The sequence below is a fragment of the Gavia stellata genome, chromosome 5 (assembly GCF_030936135.1).
Source record: "Gavia stellata isolate bGavSte3 chromosome 5, bGavSte3.hap2, whole genome shotgun sequence".
Taxonomy (NCBI): domain Eukaryota; kingdom Metazoa; phylum Chordata; class Aves; order Gaviiformes; family Gaviidae; genus Gavia; species Gavia stellata.
Genome location: NC_082598.1, coordinates 15,396,928 through 15,417,714, shown reverse-complemented (window position 1 = coordinate 15,417,714; position 20,787 = coordinate 15,396,928). Strand labels below are relative to the sequence as shown.

The 20,787-nt window shown below is 38.8% G+C and overlaps 1 protein-coding gene across 1 annotated transcript in view; it reads left to right on the top strand.

The window, feature by feature from the left end:
* Positions 1 to 1,139: 1,139 nt before the first annotated feature.
* The window catches only part of CLNK (cytokine dependent hematopoietic cell linker), a 38,697-nt gene continuing 19,049 nt past the window's right edge, over positions 1,140 to 20,787 (top strand). The window contains exons 1-10 of the mRNA XM_059817893.1: positions 1,140 to 1,339; positions 6,129 to 6,200; positions 7,219 to 7,268; positions 11,084 to 11,121; positions 13,577 to 13,739; positions 15,475 to 15,554; positions 15,860 to 15,905; positions 18,213 to 18,241; positions 18,582 to 18,601; positions 19,972 to 20,100. Of these exons, the coding sequence (XP_059673876.1) occupies positions 1,140 to 1,339; positions 6,129 to 6,200; positions 7,219 to 7,268; positions 11,084 to 11,121; positions 13,577 to 13,739; positions 15,475 to 15,554; positions 15,860 to 15,905; positions 18,213 to 18,241; positions 18,582 to 18,601; positions 19,972 to 20,100 (827 nt within the window). The remainder of the gene's footprint in view (positions 1,340 to 6,128; positions 6,201 to 7,218; positions 7,269 to 11,083; positions 11,122 to 13,576; positions 13,740 to 15,474; positions 15,555 to 15,859; positions 15,906 to 18,212; positions 18,242 to 18,581; positions 18,602 to 19,971; positions 20,101 to 20,787) is intronic.

The window sequence follows — 20,787 nt, the reverse complement described above, 5'->3', positions numbered from 1 at the left end:
ATACGTTTTGTCTGATTCGATACAAGAGTTGTGGGAAGAAAACTATGTCAAACACCAAACCTTTTCCAGGCATTTCTCTGCTGAGCATGGTGTCACGCACAACAACAAAAAACAAATCTCAGTTTTGCAACAGTAATGGCTTAAAAGGGCCAGCCTCTGTGAGTATTTGCAATTAAGGTTGAGTAAAATATTTTCTTCTCCTGCAAGATCACGAATGTTTGGCTTGAAACATGCCTTAGTATAGTGCCATCCTTTTCTTCAGCCACAATGGCTTACCATTTTTTCTCTTTTTAATCTCTCCCATCCACTGCAAAGTCACCTGGCTAGGATTCATCACAGCAATTCCAAACCAGATGAGTCTGTAATACAAAAAAAAGTGCGTTCTGTGTATCCTAATTGTCAGCCTGAATACCTGTATTAACCAGTACTAGAGAAGTGGGATTCATAACACATTTGCCAGGGGACCTGTTTCCCTGATAAAGCTAGTTTTAATATGGTTTAATATTTTGTAGGTGGACTTGCAAAGAACTGGCAATTTGCAGCTTGTTAATGCAGTTTGGCATGAAGGAAATGTTTCTATTCGACATTTCTAAAATCTGCGTTTAACCAGTACAATCATTAATTTATGTTCATTGTATTTGTGTTTCTGTGGGGTTATTTGAACTGTTATTATGCTGATTGGTTGGTGTGTTTATACATATCGTTTTAAAGGTTGCCAGGGAAACCTGGAGCACTCTTTTTTGAAGCAAATAATTCAAATTAATTGTGCCAGTCATAATTTTTAAATAGTTTTGCAAGTGATCAGTTAGATAATTCTGCTAAGAGAATATAGCCTTTAATATTTATTATTATGTTCCTAACGCTTACTTTAGGTAAAAAACCCAGAACAAGCCTCCTCCTACATGACACACTTGGAGGACCACAGCTGTAGTAGTTTAAGTATGTTAATCATATGAGCATCTGTTTTATGGAGTTTTTTTCTAACGTCACAACACTGAGTACAATGCTTCTGTGGATGATCTTATTACTGATTCATAAAACTGACCTTTATAAATTAAAAGCAACAAAAAAAGCTCCATTCTAGTGCAGTGCCTGGGACATATTTCAGAAAAGTGGTTAGGTCTTTGCCTCAGCCCCAGATGATGCTTATATGCCTGCATCAAAACTGTGACCCTGAAACCCCTGTGACAGCTGAAAGGTCAAATGACTCTCCCCGCCCTTCCCTTCGGCCCTGCCTGCCTGTGTGCACGTGGCGGGCTGACCCCAGCGGGCAGCGAAGCCCCGCGGAGCCGCTCGGTCCCTTCACCCCACGGGACAGGAGAGAGATGGAAGAGCAAACGTGAGACAACTTGTGGCTTGAGATGAAGACAGTTTAGCAAGCAAAGGAAAGAGATGATAGAAAAAAAAAATTAAATTAAACAAGTGAGCAGTGCCCACCTCCAAAAATTCCCCTCCCTTGGTGTTTATTGCTGAGCACGATTGAGCACGTTGTCATATGGTATGGACTACCCCTTTGTCAGTTGGGGTTGGCTGTCCCACCTGTGTCCCCTCTTGCCTGACCCCCCCAGCCTGCCCACTGGGAGGGCAGAATGAGAAAAAGAGAAAGCCTTGACACTGTGCAAGCACTGCTCAGCAACAGCCAAAACACGGGTGTGTTATCAACACTGTTCTGGTCACAAATCCAAAGCACAGCACCATATGGACTGCTCTGAAGAAAATTAACTCCATCCCAGCCAGAGCCAGTACAGCACACTGCAAATTATCTCACATACACAGAAAGGCAACTCCGTGCCTGTCCAAAGCTACCTCAAAAGGGCTTAAAAGCTGAGCATGTACCACAGGCAAGTCAGGGTACGGAGGCTCTGCCTCAGCCTGTTAAAGGCCCTGAACAGCTTTGCTGGGATGTGTACTCCCCACGTGGATCTCCCATCCACCAGCAAGATCAGTCCCAAAGTCACCTCCCATTGCTGCCCCATAGGAGGGATGGGGGGAGTAGCGAAACTCTCCCACGGCCCTTCTGCACGTAGTTACGGTGTTTGGGAAAAGGAGTGGACAGCCCAGAGGTGCACGTGCTCAGCTGCGGCCCAGGAGCCCACGCCAGGTTCCTGTACCTATGTTTTCTTTTCAGTGGAGAGCAAATATAAGCAGAACACAGTAATGACCAAGGTACTAAGCAACACACCTCCTCTAATCACTAGATTCTTTCATACAAAAGAGGACAGATAGCTATGCTTCATTTTCCTCGGAAGAAAGTGTCTGCCTTATACCCTCAGCTGCATACTGCAAGTACAGGGATGCACCTCCTCTGCAGCCTGAGCAACCACTGAGCCTGTGATTTCAGGCAGCCACTGCTCACAGCAGCTCCCTGTTCAGCAAACCTGAGATTTTGGACCCTGTTTTGAGGTGCCTAACTCTACAGGCACCAGCCAAAGAAGTTCAGTCCAAGATCTGCAAAAGACCTAGATCCCTCCCGAGCAGCATCTGGAGGCCAGGCAGTGTATACCCAGGCATCCAAAATGGCAAGGCACACCTGTGTTCAGGCAACTTCAAAATCTGAACTTACTTTCAAAAGTGAGATAGCCCAATCAAGCCAGGTTCATGATATCTCTTACTTGCCTGCATCACTTCCAAAAGTGAACTCTGCTACGTGGTCCCTTAGGGATTTTTGACAATGTTATCTGTTGGTAGATTTAAATTATTTTTCAATCACTTCTGCCCTACTGACTTCAATTTTGCTTAATCAGGGCCACAGCAGAGGTGGCTAAGCCTCCCCCCACCCCAAACCCTACTATTAAGTAACAGCATCTATAGAGACATACGTTACCAGGAAACAAAATGAACAGTACAATGCACTTTCAAACCACCATGTAACAGAATGATTTTGTGATTGCGAAGTCCCCCAAAACCCAATCACACTGCTACGTGCAGTGCACATACCATCTTCAGCCACCATTTCAGGAAACAAGCTGGTTTCTGAGTTATAGCATCCCTTAATAATCACTCTGGTAACCATTTCTTCAGAAAATAGCTTTAGGCCATAGATTGGGATAATCAGACTGATAAATAGTAGGATCCTTTTGTTGTATTAAGTAGCCCATAAAATATAATAGTGACTTCTTTCAATAGCAGTAATGATAGAAAGGTGGTTTTCTCTCTCAACGGGCCTGACAGATGCCTGGGTTTTCAAACTAGAGACTGACACCCTTCAGATGTCTACAGTCAGCACAGAGTTGCATGCTCCATGTTTTATTCCTTTCCTTCTAGCAAAACTTTTTACCTACAGCTTGTTGTCTTACCACACACACCCCCACTTGTTAGTTGCATCCACCTGCTCTCTCTTGGTTGATGCATCCTTTGGACAGGACTGACTTTATGATTGTGAATCATCTGCCACAGGGAGGACCTCTTCTATGATAGGAGCTCTCCAACATCTCTGCAAAACCAAATAAATATACAAATAACTGCAAAAATAAGTAACTACCAGACCAGATAACCGCAATAATGGTTAACCAATAAGGAATTGCTTCTGAATATTTTGGGCCAAGTTATGCCATTTACAGTCTCTCATGAAGAAAGATTTGACACATGAGTACGGCAGGGCCTTTGGAATGTAGTAATTGATCGAACAAAGCATCAGGTAATATTGAACTGTTTCATGTAAAGTATTGCAGTCAGAGGAGAGCTGTTTAATAAGACAGCTACTTTTGTTGTTGTTGTTTCACTGTTGAAATGGAAGAAAAGAGAGAGAATACAGATAAGATGAAATGGACATTTCTCTCTTTTAACCATCTCTACTTCAGCTATTGACTTAGCCGCCTTTTATGCCCGGCAAGTAAAATTTACCCTAGTAATAATCCTCTTAAATGCTGTGAAGTAAATAAACTTTCAAATGGAGTAAGTGTCTTACAATTTGCCTAATAATTTCAGGACTCTTGGAAATGTTAAGATTTTTGAAACAGAATTCTTTATATATCCAATTCATCACATATTAATCATAATTTATTGCAACAGAACCCATCAAGATTAATTCAGTTGACATTAATGTAAATGTCATCCGTATTTCTGTAGGTGCTTCATCACAATTTGTCTGCAGTTAAATATTAGTGAATCATCACTTAAATGAAGCCTACCCTTGATTTTTCTCCCCTGTATATCCTCTGGCCATACATAATGTAACTTGAATCTTGAGCTGAATAGGTATTGCTGCTCTGTCTGTGCCACTAAACTGCACTATCACACAATTTAGGGTTTTGTATCTGGCCAATCTGGAATGAGTAACATAAATGGAAAAAGTCAAAGAACACAGCCAGTTAAATGAAATTCCACATTCCCCTTAAGTTAAAAGAGGCGAAAGTGTCTTAAATTGCATAGATAAAAACCCGCCTTTTTGCAGAAGGAGGGAGCAATGTTGCTGGAGCATTTACCAGAGAATGAAGAAAATCCTGTGAAAGAAAAATGCTTTTGCCCTATAATTAGACATGGGGATTTTAAAATGGCATAGCTGTATTTTAAAGCAAAAATGGGGACGAAGACCTTTTGTAATCTTTTTTAGGCAAGGTAGGGATTTTATTAACATAGATTACCCAAAAAGTGCCGAATGTCCTCATAGTCCGAACCCATAAGTTTCTGGTAAATCCCGTACTTCCGAGCCATTTATGCTACTAGTTACCAGTAACATGGATGTAGTTCTGAAGGACTCATGGAAGTAGCCAGCAAAAGAGGTATTCAACTTCAGTGCTGCATCTCACACACAGACAAAAAACAGACTAAACAGACTAAAATAGTTCCCTGCTGCAGGCAAGGGACAGCTTGCAGAAGGTCACTCTTTAGGTGCATGTTGGGAAATTCACCACCAGAAGGGTCAAGGAGGAATGCAGTAGATTCAAGCACACAAAAATTACATTTACTGTATGTATAACATTCATATGAAATAGACTTTTGCATTTGTAATACACACTTCCTTAGGAGGAGTTGGGGGAAGAGGTTTGTTTGCTGAAGAATGAAATTGTTCTCTTAAAGGACAAAAAAATTAAACGTGAGTGATAAAGAGCATAGAGATGACAGAAATCAATTACCTGTTTGTATTTCTGACATTCCAGAGAGATCACTCAGCAATACAGATTTAACCATTTATACTTCTGGTGGCTGGGGAGTACCATAAAGATTTCCAAGTTCTTGTCTGGCAAACTGAGTGCTAAGTCCAAAATTCTCTACAGTGCTAGCAACTGCTCAAGCATACCTCTCATGCTAACTTCACAGCTGAAAATAAAATCATGTCTTCTCATTCTTCTAAAATCTGCAGCTTTGCATTTGTGACCTTTGGTGACCTTGTGCCACACCGAGAGTTAGAAAAATTAATTATCAATGTGCACATTCAAATATTGATTAATGAATTTTATTTTTTTTTAAATGGGATTTGTGGTCATGTTTATAACTTGATTTGGCAACCCTCATTATAGGATCTTTGAATTGAGAGGAATTTGGGCAGAACTAGGTCCAAGTGACATTGTTCAAGAGAACGTGACCATCTTTACCACCTGTAGGAATTATTGGGTGAGATAATCCTCACTCTTTTTCTGCAACACTGAAGTCTGGTTGCCAAAGGGTAAAAGTTGAAATCATCTTGGTGTTTGTTTCAAGGATTTTCAGATCAGTATTATTTCACATGAGTAAAATAAGGAGCTCTGTTTCTAAGTGGGGCTCAAGAGCAACCATAAGTAGAGAGGCCAAGAGAACTGATCTCTGTTACTTTGATACCTACATCGCTGGTGTTTAGCAAGTATTTTACTAGCAATAGAGATCTTGGGTAGATGCCCCTGGGTTTTAATTCCTATTCAGTTGTACAAGAATTTAATAAGTACCCTACTCTAAAGAAACCAAAACACTGGATGCAGGAATTCAATTTCCTGCTTTTCATTCTCTCAGCAGGAAACCATTGTTCTTTTTTCCATAGTTGAAAACAACAAGAAAATCAGCAAAATATTCAGAGAATGGAAATGTTTGAGGTAGAGAAGAAGGGAAGCGTTTACATGTATGTGTTTCCCAGATTTGAAAATTTGTTTTTCAACTCTGCTCGCATTCACATTTCTTCCCCACTTGCTAACAGTAAATTTATTCAATTCTATCAGAGCTCACAGGAAAACGATAGTACATTGCCCAGCAGATTCAAACAGCAGGAAGACAACTTTGCCAAAAAATAAGTAAGTAAATAAATTACTTTTTAAAGCACTGATAAGTAACATCAATAGAAGTTTTATTATTGATGTGTCCATGCTCTAAGCAGCAGACAGCGAAAGACCAGATGACTCTAGTGTGGTTTACAGCCTGCTCACTGAACAGGAAACCACTCAGCTTCACTCGTTGTTCAAAAGTTGCTGCTAACCTAAATTATTTTGTAGTTCTAAGAGTGGAGCAGTTGAAACTCAAAGATTTGTGTTAGTATTTCGCAAACTTTGGGCAATTCCAAGGGTGGATGCTTAGGTACTAGATAAAATAAATGTGCATTAATGCAGTCCTAATGTGATTCCTGACTGCATCTTCATTGGAAAGTAATTCTTCTTGGTTTTTTTCTGAATACTAAGTACTACTACTGCAATGATCCATAAATGTTGCTGGACAGGCTGGTACAGAGCTAAGGTCCAGTGGGTAAAGAGGGTGATGGCAAGAGAACCATCACTCAGGACACCAGAGTAAGGTCAAGGCCTGTTTAGATGTTTCTTCCACACTCAATATATCTCATATATTCCCTATGGCGGAGTAATAGTAGGATGGAAGAATACCACATCAGGACTAGGGAAAATTGTTACACCTATTCTGCTGGCTGGCAGAATGGGAAGGGAGCCATGTGCAGTGGTACAGCTGCACGCTAAAACAGAGGTTTAGCTCCTATCTCCCTAAGCAAATTCGTCCCTTGAACAAAATACTGAATATGCTAAAGCATCAATAAGGCTGTTACAATATTTATGTCTAAAATGAATGTTTGCAAAATGAGTACAGCTCTCAGTAACTGCACCAAACTTGGAGATGTAAGTGAACAAAAATGTAAGGTTTGGCCCAAGATTGTTGAATTTCCACATCTGCCAAATAATTTTTCAAATTTAATTATTACCCTTGCAGCTTTCACTCTTCTGTTAAGCTGAACTCTTTGAGAAGCTTCATAGAACAATGGCAATTTCTAATATTAAAGTGGATTGTTTTTTTCTTTTTTTGTGTCTTTAGATCTTGCCCAAACATATGTGCAGCAATGAATCTGGACATACATCCAAAAGGTAAAATTCTTTCAGTACTGAAAAAGGAAGTTACTATATAGTCTTTTCACCACACTTACTACTCAGAGTCAGTGATAGTTTGTAACATGCAAGGTGTAAAGGATCAGAACATTGTAAGATCATAAAAATTAAAATTAATTGTAAGAAAAAAGGAAAAGAAATGGATATCCACTAACTAGAAATTGGATACCCACTAATGAAGAAAGCAAAAAGGTGTTTACTTCCAGAGTGCCCCCAAAAAATGTTGGCTTCGTGATGTTATACACTGCAAAAAGCCACCAATACATCATACTCTTGCTGGAGACTGAAAACATTACATTGGCTGATGACTTCTAGAAAGCAACTAAGGGAACCTTCCTTTTTCCTCTGCTGCTACTCATGAAGGATTCCCCTCTTTTTACTGTTTGCTGTTCCAGAACAATGGGACAATGACACAGGATCTTTAAATCTGATTCCATGACAGATTATGGTCAGTAGTAAGCATGTGTTTAAATCCCATTGACTTCCTAAGTAAAATACTGCTCCTACTTAAGTCAGTGGAAAATTATACCATATTTCACAGCTGTAGCTGAGCTAAAAGTTCTTTAATACAAAGCACATCAAATTATCTAACTAAATAGGGGCACAGTTAGCCAGATAAATTTATTTGGTATACCGTATGTTTATTGTGTTATGTGACGTTTGCTTAAATGCATTCAATATCAGCATAATACAGAAGATTTAGATTTAAGGCTGGAAAAAGTAGTTCTGGAAAAATAAAACACAGAAGTCTATCATCTTATTGCAAGTCTTTTATTCTCTGTGGGTAGCTGGCCATATCACAAAAGCTCACCATAACTGGCATTTATTCACATGCCTTTTTCACAGTCTCTGAAGCAAAGCCTGCCTAGTCTTTTGCTTGGTCTTGGAATTAAACCTATGCAATTCAGGAAGCTTCTACTTGTCTTACCTAACCCCTCTACAGGCTGCAGGAAGATGCCAATATACTTAACAGGACAAGTTTTTACACCGTACTTTTGGACCAGACAGAAAAAAAGTGACCCTGAAAACTCCTATGCACGTTCTTCCTTGCAGCATTTCCAGCTTCCTCTTTTTCCTGTTGAAGTGGTTAGGAGACACCCTGTCAGTATCACAAGGTTTATTAAAATATAACTCACAACACTTTATCGCTTTCTGTCACTGGCTGAAACACCACAAACAGTGACTGAAAAACCACTGTTCGTTCATAGACTCACGGAAGTCAGTGGGAACAGATTTATCTTCTGCTTTCTCATTTAAAGAAGGGCTATGTTTCCGATGTTAAGTTTTCCTGTATAAATTGCTAACCTGTCACCCTTTTGAACAGACTTTTTTTAGGTCACTACAAAAAGCAGGCAAGGTTGCCACAAAATGCACAAATTGCACAAAATGCACACAATTTTATTCCCTTGCAAATTAAAGATAAATTAATTTATTCCCTTTTGTCCTTTGACATGAGGCATTCTCTGTCAACTGGCAGAAACACAGCCACGCATATGCCACAGAAACGTAACACCTTACTATTGTTATAACTGATATACTCCATTCATTAATTTCACAGAGGATGTAGCAAAGCAACAAAAAATTTTAAGCCTGAATAAGATATGATCAGTCCCTGTAACTTGAGGAAACTCTGACTCCTGCCAGCTGTAGGTCTTTAGCTTGCAGTGAAAAAATATTGATGTCAGAAGGTCCAGCTGATTGCAACTACCTGGCACAAAGATTCTGTCCTCTGTCATCCCTGTACAACAGCCAGTGCACCAGAAGCCAGGAAATTGGGTGTTCCAGGGTGATATATATAGTAACCAGCAGAAACAGTCTTCCCCCAAGCGGTAAGCCTCTTTGATGGTCTTCTGCCACCCAGGTGGCACATAGCACTTCTTATTCTGAAGGCCTGGTACGTACAGTGTAGCTCACAGAATGAAATATTCATCTTCACTACCAAAATGTCATCCTTAAATAACAGGAGGAGTGGTTTCTATCTGGTTTGCACTCCTCAGCTAGCACAGAGCAAATATTTGGGCGCTCACCTGATGTAAAGGGAATGCCCGCAGGCGAGCAGCAACGCTGCCTCTCCCTTCACTAGCGCTGTACAAAGGAGGCGTTAGAAGAAAAGGAGATGGAGGGCTGGAGTTCCTCCAAACTCTGCTGTTTCCTGTGTAACAGAACAGATTATAAACTAACCTGGACATCAAATTATAAACTGATGTTGGATAGCAATAAATCAACCCAAAGGCCTGTGTCAAACAGTCCCCTTTTAGCATTAAACCATGAAATGCATGGCTAATAGCTTCAATGTTTACCACTGTTATTCGTTTCTTACTGTTGAGGATAGAATAACCATTTTTTATTAACAGAAGTAAAAAGGCTACAATTTAAGACACTGACTGCCTTTTTTTGTTATTATATTGGTACCACCTCCTCATTATCCTCATCTGCATCAGTTTTCCTTGCAATGTCATTGATTTAACTGGGCTTACTTCTGATTTGCACCAGCATAACTAAACAGAAAATCAGACAACTAGTTTGCATGAATAAATCTTCTTCCCCACCGTGAATGACCCTCTGAGCAGAGATGAAAGTACTATGCATATTGAATAAATGAACATTCAATGCCATCTGCTGGGGTATACAAAACTCTGCAATACCAGGCCCATGCAGTATTCAGACCTTAAAAGAACAATAGCGACAAATGTAATGAGGCTGTTTAGGTAAAGACTGGCTTCTTTCAAAACACAGCTGGAAGGGAGGGTTGTGGGATGCTGCCCATCCTTCACTTGCTTGCACAGGGCACAACACCTGGGCAAGATGTGGGTCTGGTTTTAACTCTCTCCTTGGCATAAAAGGGTTTCAGTCCACAATTTTCCCTTCCTCCTAAGCAGTAGAGCATGCTGTAATTACATGTTATAGGTTGGGCTTAATAGAAGGATTTTCATGCTATCCTTCTGGATTCAGGCTATTATGTAGACACAGATGCAAGATTTGTGAGGCTACAGGCAGCCTAGGCAAGGATTGCTTCAACAGTCCAGAACAAGAGCACGCACTGCGCAAGGACATACCATGGCTGTTTTGCATTAAACGGTGGATTAAATGTGGAAATCAGGTTAAGGGCAGAACTTGGGAGTCTCTTCTCAAGTGATCTCACTCTCCTGTTCACCAGCTCTTTGGCCCAGTAACTCACGCTCTCCTGGCTATACCATGAGACAACTTCCATGGGCAGACAGCCACTACCTAGAACAGTTTATAGCCTGGTAGCTGGAGTGTTCTCGGTTTTGGGAAACGTGAATTTGGAGCTTCTCAAGCTCAAACCAGGACTCCAATTTCCTGGGCAAGTACTGTGCTACTACAGAAAAGACATCAGCGCAACTCATTTTCCAGTTCAGTCTTGAAAGCAGGAGGTCAGATTTTCTTCTGCCACTAAAGGAACAAGGTATGTTTCTATTCAGAAGAGGGATTTCCAGACCAGGATCCCCAAGCTCATGGGGGTGAGCCCTTACAGTTCTGCACCAAGCAGCAAAACTCAGAAGAGAGAAAGGAGTCCGAGCACATCCTTCTCTGGGTACTTTCTGTGGGCGGGCTTAAGACATGCTAGTGGTTGTGAATCCCATTTCCACACAGCTACTTCCTCAAGCATTGTACAGGTCAACAAACTCATGGGCGGATTTGCTTCATCTCTTTTGGTTTAGTATCTGTAAAATACTGTGCAATTGGCAGATTTTTATTCCTTTAAGTTCTTAGTTACTGTATCATTTTCTACAGAATGAAACCTGCTGACATTTTTTCTCCATTTCATACAGAAAACAGAAGAACTATTCCTACTAATACCTATCATTTTGTAAGTATCACACTGTTCTTCCTAAAATTTTACTTTTCTTTCACTTCCTGATGTGTGTTAATATTGTCTTGGCTATAACACTGGTAACAGAAAATGTAATCCTCACTGTTTATTAATGCAAAATAAAGCATGAGAATTTTGAAGTACATACAAGAACTTTTACATTGTTTTAGTGGGAGCTAGATTAGAGAAGTGACCCACTCACGTCAATTCTCCATTTATGGTCTGAATTTAAAATACAGCTTTATCATAAGATCATGTGAAAATAACAGGAGTGAAGATGAATAAGTATGTAAGTCAGCCAGTAATAAACCTCAAGGTTTAATATGTAACCAATTCAAAAGAAAGCTGAAAAGCTAACAGTATATATTTCAATGTCTTCCCATTTGTATCTGAAAGCTGGTTTTGATTTTCAGCTCAGGCGTATAATAAAAGACTGCAAATATCTTACAAGTCAGAGAAAGATGAAAAGAAAGCACAGGTCTATTGCTTAATAAGCAAGTTGAACAAGTAAAGGATGACTACAGAAGGCTGATGCAGTCAATACTTTGGCTGCTTCAGGTTTCATAGAAAGGTTAATTACAATCAGACGCTATATGGGATTAATACCAACTAGAAGGCAGTAATAGCGCGGAGCGGAACAGGGAAAGAACAGCCAGGAGAATATTTACTTATGCTAAAGCACTTAAGGAATTATTTGAAGTAATTTCTGAGACATTAATTGATTATCTTTGGGAACTCTCCAACGAGTCCTGAGTTCCTAAAGCAATGGAAAAGAACAGTGGTAACCTCAATTTCTTACAAGAAAGAAAGCAAATCCTGAGGGTTCATTGGATACCTGGACAGACTATTAAACAAAGTCAGTCTGAAAGCATCTTTTGGAAATAATAAGTCTGATTATGTAAAAAATTGCTAATGTGAGCATGAAGAACATCTCATCAACTCCTCAAATCAAAGTAATTTTCTTCTCAGCAGAAATACGACCATAATGGTGAGAAAGAAAACAGTAGATGTGATATATCTTGATTTTGTTAGGTCTTTGATATTTCCCAGAAGACAGTCTCACAAGCAGAAACCTGGAAACCTGGTCTAGATGAAAATGTGTGAAGTGTTTGCACAATTGATTGAAAAAATATCCATCCTCAGCCTAGTTGACGGTAGTCTGCTACTGAGCTGGAAAGAGTTATGCAGCAGAAGAGCCTGCAAACCCAGGTATCCTGCAGCAGTCTGTCTAGGGTGTGGTGGTATTTTTTTATGTAGTGTTACAAAAGGGCAAACCTCACCCTTAAATGTACGGTCAAGAACACTTCTTGGAAGTCTGCTTGATGTTGTAATAAAGATGTGTACAACCTGGAGGGAGTTCACAGGAAAGTAACACTGGGGATATGAAGTTCAAGATCTTTTAAGTTGGTTGACAACTCGGGAAAGCTTTAAAGAATTGTACTTGCTTAGTGAGAAGAATAAAAGGAAATCTATTTATAGACATTAAGCATAATAAAGGTTGAAATAAAGTGCATAGTAATCAATTTTTTTAGTGTCCTTGGAGGGTAAACCAAATTGGTTTAATTTGTAGCACTCAAGAGAAAAAGCATGAACTGAAAGGAGAGTTAACTAGTGGAAGAAGACACCTCAGGAAGCTATTGATTCCCCATTACTAGTGAGTTCAAGAAGGGATTAAAACAAACATCAGGGAAGATCCAAGTGCATGGATGCACCTATACTGTCTCTGGTAGCAAAATATGACTTACAAAGACACTGGCTGCCCTCAGTTGAGTTCACTCGGCAGTAATCTCAGCTCTGCGCTGTTTGTGCATGTCTTCTCCTGAAGGAAGGCAGCAGTTAAGTTCCAGTACATAAACAGTGAGTATGAAGGGTGGAGCAGGACTCCAGAAAATAATCTTGAACAAACCTAGTAAAAGTGTATAGATACAACCAGAGACATTCCGAGTCACTCTCAGCACCACATTTCTGTGGACTCCACTGTTCAATATGTACTTGCTATTACATTCACTTGGACTGCACATTTGCTAGCACAAATTCTCAAAAACAATGCATGTTTTTATTTTAAAGTGTGACATTTGTGATGAGCTAGTTAATATATTCTTGCAAGTAACATAAGTAAACAGTCAGTACAATACGAATACCACATGGATAATATTATAAGGAAAGGCAGTTTCAAATGTCTGCAATGATCATAAAACTAAACACTCTCATTATATTTTCAAGAGTGGTGACAGGCCAAATTCAGAGAGAGACCTAAATTGCCTCCCAAACAGCTATTTTAAGAACCTAAATCAAAAATTTAGATCCTCAAAACCCTTGCTCAACTACTTTCCAACCCTTCAATTTCCATCAGAAAATTTTCTGTGCACCAAAATGCCTGGTTCTGGTAATCAAATATTTCCAAATCTGAAATTAATCTTGAACTTAACTGTGTATCTCTTCTTCTATCCAGAACAAAGATTTGACAGTGAAGGGCAAGAGTGACTTACAATCTTCCTCCAAGGATTCTGAGGAGGAAGAAGGTGATTATGAGACTGTACGTTCTTCCACTCTGGAGGCCATCCATGCTTTGAGAATCCTTCCTGCCAAACCTCTACAAGAATCTGAATATGCAGGTAACTTTTGCTGTCTGCAGAAAGTGAGCCAAACATAGAGGTAAATAGGAACAGTACAGACTTGGGGCTTTCCATCCAGTTATTTTTTAAACTGAAATGGTTCGACTGAGAAAATAAAACACTGGTGGGCAGGAACAAGAGAAGATCTTTGTCTGCATCTTCATATTCAACAGTTACCCTTATTTCCATTAGATTATGTTAAAGTAACAATTACATGCTGCTTTTGTAATTTTAATATTACTTTCATGGGAGAAATTCTATGATCCCATTCCACCTGGAATGTGCAAAAAACTGACTGGTCAAACCCACAACCGTTTCAGAAAAGCCCACTGCTATTTAAGCCTAGAAACCTTTAAGATGGAAAACATATTAAAGAACACATGAAACTTTCCTCCAGATGATAATTTGCAGATGAAGAAATGTAGTATTCTTTTTAAAGGCATTCTCTGCTGCTTTCAATAGCAGTAATAAGCAATAACTTCGAGTGCGTTTCTCAGGCATTCTTAAATTTGCAAGATAGCTGCATCAATCAAGTTTTGGTTTACTAAAGCTATTCTAAGTCACATGCACACATAGCCAATAAATATCCCATTTACGGAAGTGAAATATCATCCCAGCTATCCATTGCTCAAAGCCATTATAAACACTCTGTGGAGGTTTTAGATCGTTAAAAAACAGGGGAAATCCTAGATGGAAACCAGAAACCAAAAATATCTGAAAATACAGGATCAATATATGTATGAAAGCTTGCTCCAGTTCACATCAAAGCCAGCAAAGATTTTTCTACTGATTTTTGTGGGAATTAGTTTGATGTCTAAACAAATAGATGGCTTTTAATGTGAGTAAATTTATCAGTGTGTGAGCAATCAGTCTGAACATCCAGATATTCTACATTATGTTCCAAAGACTCATTGTGCGTTTTATTTGGAAATCTGAAGTAATTTCCAAATCCTGGTTTTATCTGGGTTGGTAGTAAAGACTTTCAGTCAGCAGTCAACATCTTTTGTTGTTTATGTAAGAATGCCCTGAAATACCAAAAAGACACCATTTTTGTCTTGTGATTTCAGAGAAAACACATTAAACAAAAAGCTGCTTTTTGCCTGTGTGTTATGCCCAGTGACTATAATCTGACAGGATACAAGAGCGAGAAGATGTCTGAAGATGTATTTCAGAAAGGCAAAACTCAATGCTAACATCCCATTTTGCCATCCTTCCTAGACAAATAACAATGTCCTTGAGATATAAAATTAATGACTCGAAAACACATGCTAGTGTACCACCTGTGCATTGCTTTTAGATGGCCATGGGAGCAGTTTTTATTAAAAGCTGAAGTAAAAATTAAAAAGCTCTCCAGAGAGTAAAACCCCACCCCACCCCCTCGCAAAACCAGAACAACACAACGGCGTTGCCAAGAACAAAGGTTCAAACGAAAAACAAATTCACTAATCTATTCGTAGCTTAGGTCAAATGTCTGCCTTAACTGTGTACCAGCTTATGAAGGCTTTTTTTTTTAACCACAGTGACGATGTTAACCATAAAGCTATTACCAGGGTCATGCTTATGTCCTCAATACAGCTATTACAATAACGGTTAAGTTCTGAAAAGGAAAAAATTACAGTGCTATAAAAATGGCAAGATCTGACCCGCAAAACATTTTCTGAACATTAAAACCTCTTCTTCTTAAAACATAGTCTTACTGAATTACTCAGGCTTGCTTTTTCTTCCTCTTTTACAGATAAACGTTGTTTAAGGCCTTCAGGTACCACTTCCCCAACGAACAGCCAGCATACATCTCAGCCCCCTCAATACTCAGCTGTAAGTAAAGATCTTAAACCCTATTCACAAAGAGATTTCCCCTTTTCTGTAATACCATTTAAAGTTAATTGCAGTCTATTTAAAGTCTTAGCCTCGTAACATTCAATTGTACAAGGTACCACAAGTTCCTGTGAGCCGTTCCTGTTTCACTTTGCACCAATGTCCTCGTCACTTGCTCTCACTTGTTGACTCCTGGGGATCCACCAAGTATTAGAGGCATCCCAGTCAGGAGCAGCACTGTTTCTACTAGCCATTGTTTCAAGGATGATGACTAACATCACATCTTTATTTTGTTTTTTTAACAGAAACACACATCTGTTCTGGAGGGGAGGAGTGTGGCAAGTGTTAGAGGTATAATAAAGAAAATCTACCCATTTCTGAAATCAGAAATAGAAAATGTTGCTTCTATATTTAGCTTTTGTACATAAGCAGAGATTGCAGGTGATAGAATAGACATGGTTTTCAGAACAGCAGCTGCTTTCCAAAATAATCACACTGCAAATTTTGCAATACTGTTTCAAATATCTAACATCAAAGTAATTCTTTACAAAAGGAGATATATTTCATCTCATGAGCTCCCTGTTCCTCAAGGGGAGGAAAAAAAAGCTATTCAATTTTAAAACTAGGTTTTCCTTTTCCCTACAATTATAGGGACATAAGAGGGGGGAAACCTGTGTCTCCTGAACTGTTCCACCAAAAGGCTGCAAGATCCCTGCTCTGCTTTACTTCTCCTTCTCATGATCGCATGCTTTTTGGCTCCCTATCCTTCTCAGGCATTTTGTATGAACATATTGTAAAGCATAATCTACTAACTATTTTTAAATAGCAATATCAACTTTAGCAATTTCTATTAAGGATTTACATCCTAGGGTAACTATTTACAAAAGCTATCTGACAATGTTCTCCTACTAAGAATATGCTAATTATATGGTATATCACCTAGCATATATTTTTCCTCCACTGCTTTACCTTTAACTGTAAATTTGCTTCAAAATCCTATAATTTTGAGTCACAAATGTACCTTTAATTTTTGTTCATTCTGTTTTGTTTCTTGTGGTGAAATCAGAGACAGACTGCTATCTTATCCTTCAAGAATCTAATGAGGTGTCCAACTATTAAATCCTTTAATTGATGGTTTTACTCAATCATAAGATTATTTTTAAAGTAGGTTTCTATATACTTTTCTATATACCTTTTTATATTTTATATACTTTACATGTAGCAATACCTCATGAATTCAGCTACTGAAGGATTAAATATCTAATTAACCTTGAAAAGGAATGATATTTTTTTCTCTTAGCATTTTCAAATCTTTGAACCATATACTAAATCCAGTCAAAAAGAATGCAATTGCTAATCCAGGAAAATACGGTCCTTTCTATGTTTGCTGTACCAGCTGATTTTCAAGACAGTATTATATTTGATCAGCCAGAAAACTAATGCAAAGAATTCCATGCAAAACAGAATTTGTTTATTTTTTTTCCTTTTAGTTCATACTATAATACAAAACATAGAGCCAAATAATTCCTACAGAGAAAGTAAGCACTATAAAGTTTGCAAAATGAAAGGTTAGACTGACTCTTGTGAGCAAGTCCTGATGTAGCTTGTAAAAAATCTGAATTGTGAGAAATTTGAGTAAGCCAGGTTCAAAATCTGCAGAAATCGGTAGGCAAGGTCCCACTGACAGTTTGCCAGCTTAGATAAAGCTTCAAATTCCACCAGGATTTAGTAGGTTGGATTTACATGTTTGTCTACCTCCATGAGATGTGTGCTGACATTAAGAAAGATGAACCAAAGACAGTGCAGGCAGGTAAACTGCAGTTCGTGAATGCAACTTATACTTATTTTTAGTACATCCTGAGCTAATAGTGCTTATAGAGGACTCTATTGATAATAACTACACTGTTATTAACTGCATCTTAATATTTATTCTCATACCCAGCGCTATTAAGTGGCTTTGCCACAAGATGGCATGAACAGCACAGAAGAATTTTTGTCAGTAGTTATTTTCTAGAATTGTTAAACATTTAAGGTACCATTATTTTATCCAGAGCAATTTGTTATGGCTTACTTGAAGGAGAACTTAAGATATATTGCATCTCTTTTTGCATTAGTTAGGATTTCAATATGTAGAACTTATGAAAATATTTTCAAAATCAAAATCTAATTCAAATAGAGTAAGATAGCTTTTTTTATTGGTAAGATGTCCATGTTAATTTAAATAATCAGTCATATTCGAGATTTTAATAAATTCCTATACAAAAATCAAAACAGACAAAAAATGTATCCCAAACAACTTGATAAGCATATATATAAAGTCTCGGAACAATATTTAAATTTGCAATACCTGAATAAATATCACACTCAAATGTTTCATTCTGAAAGCCAGAGGTAAAACCAAAGTTCACTCTGTTTTATCAAGTAACATGACAATTCTTTTATTTCCTTTATTTTATAATTCAAGCTGAAAGAACCAAAAATACCTGTTTTTTCCTGCTTTCACTTGAACTGATTCTTAGCTCAAGTGGGGCTTGAAGGGGGGGGGCGATGGGGTTTGACTGCCAATAATAATAACAACAATACCAGAATAAAGCTATACCTTTATTTGTGGATTATATGGGTAGCACTCTATTAACAATTATTAACAATTTTTTTTAGGAGAAAGAATGAAAATACATGGACCCCAGGTAAGCAGAATCTCTCATCAATTAAAATTTTTACAGGACATTTTGCCATTTAATATACTTTTAAAAGAAGGCTGCAATTTTGCTAGCACTAACCAAAGGATAAGAGAACTCATATCTGCAGTCCTGCATTATCTCACTTACTTGCAGCCATGGTTTATGTAGACGTCTTTTACTCCTTAGTGATTTTAAAACGGCATATTAACGTATGATGTTATGTGCTGTAGAGTACATAAACCCTTTGACCGACACACGCATGTCTGCTTAATCTAAACTCTTTAAATTTCCCTTAGTAAAAGAAGGAAAAAAGCTTACACAGATTTTTGCTTCCTCTCTTTTCCAGGAACCTGTGCCTCCCCCACGGTAAGATCACTTAATAGATCACTTACCTGAGGTCCTTGGGGAACTCAGTGCTATGAACACTCGCATCCATCTGTACTGCTCATGGTAATGAGATGACTGGAAGTGAGCCAGCATCCTTTGACTACCTGGCTCAGTTTGGACTTTTTTAGCTTCTGATATGAAATTAGGGAGAACAAAACATGAGCCATAAATGTTCATAGCAGGAGCTCAGGCCTGCAACTTCAAAATCAACTTGCTGAGCCTACGACCAAGTCAAAAGCCTAGAAATCTTGAATCTGGTTCAACCCAGATATAAATTGTTGGGAAAAAAAATCTTCCATCAATTTGTATTGGTGCCTTAGGCTCTGTTCACTATGATAATATTGACTACATTGCCTCTTAAATCTTTCTGCCAATTTTGTTTTGCTACAAATCTAAATCATGTCCATAGAAATCAGCTGGAATATTGCCACTTACTCCCACAGAAGATGGACCAAACTCTATTCCACAAATGTATTTTTCTATTATATGCCCACAAACAAAAAATTAATTGCTTCTTTATCTTTTCAACCTCAAACAATAACTGCTACAATTAAGACATCTTTCCAAAAGGTCATCCAGGATTGACAAGCTTATTCCTCCATGCCTACACTGACTGCCGTAAAAGCTATAAAGTTTAAAATATGATTAGCATTACAGACATATTCAGATTATTCCTTAAGCTAAAATATGAAATAAGAGCATAAAAAGACAGTGTAGCTTCACAAATTCAAAACTGTAAAAGCACAGAAATAAGAACATTCTCATTCCATTATTCCACAAAATTTCACTATTTGTTTCTCTTTGTGTTATGGTGGCCAGAATGGTTCTTAATTCTCTCACCTGACTTTATTTTGGTCCATACCATGCAAGCGCACAAGGGTCCCTCCCCAGGAGCCCACCACTGAAGGGCAGGACTGCAGTGCAGAGCGTGCCCACATCTGCCAGAAACATTGGGCATGTGTTAGCTGTGAGTTTTCTGCGATGAAGAGCATTTTTTCCTGTGTGTCTGAACTGTAGCGTGTTCCCTGGCTGGGCCTTACACACAGCCATATCCACCCAGAAATATCAACACTGGAGGGCTGTACTTGGTGAAGCGCACGAAAGCGATGTGAGGTGGCACGTAACACAGCACAGTGATGTCTTGCAAATGTAGAATATTATCAAAAATTACTAGTGCTATTGAAGGGCCCCAAGGAGCTCCTGGACCTGAGCTAAGCTTAGCACGTATACATTGAAATGCTCCTGGAAAATTCCAGTGTTTTACTTCTTGAGCTTGCACTTGCAACACAGTCCCTCTGCCTCCTTTATTCCCTAATAGTTCTTCAAATTCTCCTTTGACTTTTCTCTAGGCCTCTGAAAACGCTGCCAAAGCAGTATCAGCCACTTCCTCCAGAGCCGAAGATAAGCAGCCAGTTCTTTCACACGAGGAAAACGCTCAGCCAAGCTCATACCTTTCCAATATCAGCAAAAGTCACAAGGTATGGGTGCATTCCTCATCCTCATTCCCTGAGAATCAAAACATTCTCCCCAGTCAAACCACAAGACTTTACCTCCACTGCACCTCTGCTTTTACTTAAGAAAAAAAAAAGTTATTCTTTAGACAGCTGTGAATAATTGAGAGAAGTATTTAGCGTAATGTGACACTAGCATTTTTTAAAGAAAAAACTGCCAAAATAATGGTAAAGGAGTGGAAAAGTAGGTGGAACTCTCATGAACACTTTAAGGTTTGTCCTACTTTTTCTTACTAACATTTAGAGGTTTTGCAACCATTACTAAGTAGAAACAATTGCACTTGCTTAGCACAGTTGGTGAACCAAGTGAGGGGGAAATACACTGACCACACCAGAGGTACAGAAATACACTCCACATCCCAAGGACATTACATCCAGCAAAAGAAATGACTAATCTGTAGCCAGAAGTCTTGCTCCAGCCCATGAGACCAATGAATCCAGACTATGAGTCACTTCTTGCCCTTTCCATCTTGCCCTCCTATGTCATACAACACCCATGTTCATTCAGCATCCTGACATGGCAGTGTGGAGCAGTGCTGAGTCCTGAAGCACAAACTGCTTGTGTCCAGCTGTTTGACCAAGCATATGCGTATGTCAGGTTACGAGACCGGCTGCTTTTTTCACATAACACACTTATCTAGTCAGATGAGCATG